Here is a 4,303-nt window from a genome sequence, read left to right as displayed (position 1 = left end):
TTATTGAACATTGGTCCCTTGAATTCTTCTGAAATGTGGAAGGTTGCCAATTTCTTTTCTCAGGGCTGCCTTAAACTCTCTGTTTCTCAGAGTATAGATGAAAGGATTGATCATAGGAGTCAGGATTGCATAGAAAACAGAGAAATTTTTGTTCAGATCCTTCATTGGTAGGCTCTTTGGTAAGATGTACACAACAATGAGAGTTCCATAGTAAATTGTGACTACAATAAGATGAGAAGAACAAGTTGAAAATGCTTTGCTTCTGCCAGTGGTTGAAGGGATTCTTAAAATGGTACGGATGATACAAACATAGGAGATGAGAGTCAGCAACATTGGTGGCACTGTGCATGTGGAACCGAGGACAGACATCAGTGTTTCTGTCTGATGGGTGTCACTACAGGAGAGCATTAACAATGGTGTGTAATCACAGAAGAAATGGTCAATTTCATTGGGACCACAGAATGTCAACTGTGAAGCGAAGAATGTTGTAAATGTGGTAGCTACCATGCTTATTATCCAAGAAGTCAAGGAGAGCTGAATGCACAGCCTGCTGTTGATGAGGGCAGCATAATGGAGTGGTTTACAGATGGCTAAATACCTATCATAAGACATAGCTGACAAGAGAAAACACTCAGTACAAGCAAAGGTACCAATGAAATAGAACTGTAGGAAACACCATGTGAACGAAATCCAATTGTACTCAGTTATAAAGCCAACCAAAGCCCTAGGAAGAATTGTTGAGCTGTAGCAGGTCTCTAGAACAGATAGGCAACCTAGGAAAAAGAACATGGGCTTGTGCAGGTGATGATTAGTGAAGAGTACCATTGCTATGAGGATATTTCCAGCCATCGTCACAACGTAGATGACCAAAAACACAACAAACAGCAGAATCTGAAGTTCAGGAACAGTCCTGAATCCCAGGAGGATGAATCCTGTCACCATTGTTTGATTAACTGTTTCTCTTTGTGCCATGGGTTTTTTGTCCATTCAGAAATTGCTGGAAAAGAAGTCACAACTGTAAACATTTAATGAATGCCAAGCCTACCAAACCATACATTTTCAAATTTGATTTGTAGCCCTGATTGATGGCCAGAGTGCCCCAGTAAGGTGTGTCCTTGGTGAATTTTTTTCTGGTGCATTTGTGAAGGTTGATTTATGAGAGTCAATGGGCTGGATCTAACAGACCTTAAAGGATCCACTGAAGCCAATGAGACTTAATAATAATAATAATAATAATAATAATAATAATAAATGTTTATTTATAAACCGCATTTTCCAACGATCAAAGCGGTGTACATGTTGTTAATCAAACAGTAAAAACAGTAAAAAAGAGTCTACATCATAAAATACATATTAAAATAGAATTAAATTCAAACGACAGTAAAAGCATCGGATAAAAAACTGTTAAAAACATAACAATCTATTAAAACCAAACTGCAGAAACAATAGGGGAGGTAGAATCTTAGATGGAATTGGGAGGATAGGCTTGTTGAAAGAGATGAGTCTTTAAAGCCTTCTTGAAGGCTTCCACCGTTCCACTGTGGCGGATGTCTTCAGGGAGGGCATTCCATAAGGAGGGCGCTACAGCTGAAAATGCCCGTTGCTGTGTTGTTACCAATCTCACCTTAGGGTGGTCGAGTAAACATTTTACTGTAGTTCTGAGCGTGCGGGGAGGATTATGTAGGGAGAGGCGTTCCCTCAAGTAACCCGGGCCCAAGTCATTTAGGGCTATAAAGGTAATAACCAACACTTTGTATTGGGACCGGAAACATATAGGCAGCCAGTGTAAAGATTTTAAAATAGGTGTTATATGGTCGGACCTCGGTGTCCCCGTAATTAACCTGGCTGCAGCATTTTGAATCAGCTGCAGTTTCCGAACCTGATACAAAGGTAGCCCCATGTAGAGCGCATTGCAGAAATCCAAACGAGAGGTTACCAGCGCATGTACTACCTTTTCTAGGTCCCTCCGGTCCAGACAGGGACGTAGTTGGCGAATCAGCCGGAGCTGATACCAAGCACTCCTGGCCATCACATCTATTTGAGATGATAAGTGTAGGGATGGATCCAGGAGTACTCCCAAACTACGTACTTTATCCTTCAGGGGAAGTTTAATCCCATCAAGGACAGGATGACAAATTTCCCTGCCCGGGCTAGGGGAGCCTATCAAGAGTACCTCTGTTTTCTCTGGATTCAATCTGAGTTTGTTTTTCCTCATCCAGCCCATTACTGCCCCCAGGCAGGCATCCAGAGGAGAGATGCCATCCTTAGTCACTGTTTCAGTCGGAGACATGGAGAGATAGATCTTGGTGTCATCAGCATACTGATAACACCGAGCTCCATGGCTCCGGATGATCTCTCCCAGTGGCTTCATGTAAATATTAAATAGCATGGGGGACAGAATGGCACCCTGAGGGACGCCCGATGTAAGCTGTCTTTTACGAGAGCAACTGTCCCCCAGCCTCACCATCTGGAACCTACCCAAGAGATAGGATCAGAACCACTGGAGCGCAGTGCCCCCGATACCTAATTCTCCCAGGCGTTCCAGAAGGATACCATGGTCGATGGTATCGAAGGCCGCTGAGATGTCCAAGAGCACCAACAGAGTAGTATCTCCTCTGTCAGTGGCCAGACGGAGATCATTGACTAAGGCAACCATGGCAGTCTCAACTCCGTAACCCGCTCTGAAGCCAGTTTGAAATGGGTCAGGATAATCGGTTTCATCCAAGACTGCCTGGAGTTGAGAAGCAACTGCCCTCTCAATCATCTTGCCCAAAAATGGTACAAGGGAGACCAGTCTATAGTTACTCATAGATAGGGGATCAAGGGAAGGTTTCTTCAATAGAGGCTTTACCACAGCCTGTTTCAATGATGGTGGAACAGAACCTTCCCGAAGAGATGTATTTATAATTAGATGGAGAGGGAATTTTATAACATCTCCTCCCTGCACGGTCAGCCAAGATGGGCAAGGGTCAAGGGGGCAAGTTGTCTTTCTCAGACCTCCAAGGAGCTTGTCTACGTTCTTGGTACTCACAAACTCGAATTGATCCAGAATAACCTTGTTACCAGAGGCGCTGGATACCTCTACTGATGGTTCTGCTTGAAAACTGACATCCAGATCAGCCCTTATCTGAGAGACTTTGTCAGCAAAGAAGTTGTTAAAAGAGTCACAGCAGGCAATAGTTGGTTCAAGCAAAGGGTTCTGGGTGGCAGGGGCTTGAGTTAATTCCCTGACCACCCTGAACAGCTCTTCTGTCTTTGGTGATGCTTTGACTCTGACTGCCACAACATGAAATGTTCCCCAACAAGCCAACACTATTGGAAAAGGAAATAAATATTTGGAAAATCAAACTTCTCAGCACTGTCTCTGACTGGTAGCATATTTGGTGGACTGATGAGGTACATTTTGTTTTCTAATGTGAATGTAGGTGAAGAGTATTTTTTTTTTTTTGGTAGCTTATTAACAATTAAGCAAATATCTTAACTCTCCCCTACTAACTATCCTATCTCTGCAAACGTCTTGTACTATCTCTGGCCATAAGTACATTTTGCACATTTCCCTGCACTTTGATGACATTTGGATTGAACTTTCTGACCAGATGTATTTAAACATTTGTTTCTACAAGTCAGAGTAGGGATTCTTCCATGCTAAGTGGGATATTAAGACAATGAAATGAGGTATGATAATAAAACAACAAAGTAATGAGGCATGTATTAACATCCATAAATCTATGAAACTGTATATATAACTCAATATAAAATGAAAACTCAGTAAAAACTCAGTATAAAATGAAAAATCACAACTTTGTACCCCCAGAGCCAGATCAAAATAGCTTGCTGCCTTGGACCAAGATGCAGGTCTTACATATTTCCATGCAAAGCAGCTGAACAAGCTAGCAACTGAATCATAACATTGGCAAAGAATGGTGCCTTCACTACATATGAGGAAAACAGGCTTCCTTAGGAAGAGCACAGGGCCGATAATATGGCACACACAGTTCTGTCCTTCAAAACTTCACTGCTGCTGCAGCTACAAATTCAGCCTCATGCCCACTTACTATATGCTAAGACAAATGCTGCAATGCAATAGTGATCCAGATCCCCTCCAGTTTGTGTGAATATTGCAACACATGTGCATAATTCCTGTTTGCGTGTGGCCTTGACTGGCTGCATTCCTTCCTGCTCAGTCAGAATCTGTTTCCAGTAGTGATTTCTTTAATGCATTGGAAGAAAGCAGATAGACAAGACTTAGGAGCTTATCGAACAAGGCTTTTAGAATGAGACCAGAGTGGAACGAAAGGGGCTA

At 42.5% G+C, this 4,303-nt stretch overlaps 1 protein-coding gene across 1 annotated transcript; it reads right to left on the bottom strand.

Annotated features, from left to right (window-relative positions):
- LOC149303370 (olfactory receptor 6B1-like) lies at positions 1-972 on the bottom strand. The gene has a single exon (XM_089480666.1). The coding sequence runs from the start codon at positions 970-972 to the stop codon at positions 1-3; it is 972 nt and encodes a 323-aa protein (XP_089336792.1).
- Positions 973-4,303: the final 3,331 nt, after the last annotated feature.

Source organism: Sceloporus occidentalis, unplaced genomic scaffold (assembly GCF_023333645.1).
Source record: "Sceloporus occidentalis isolate IW3139 unplaced genomic scaffold, rSceOcc1.0.p SCAF_14, whole genome shotgun sequence".
Classification (NCBI taxonomy): Eukaryota; Metazoa; Chordata; class Lepidosauria; order Squamata; family Phrynosomatidae; genus Sceloporus; species Sceloporus occidentalis.
Note: the sequence above shows the minus strand (reverse complement) of the source record. Positions and strands in the feature narration are given on the sequence as shown.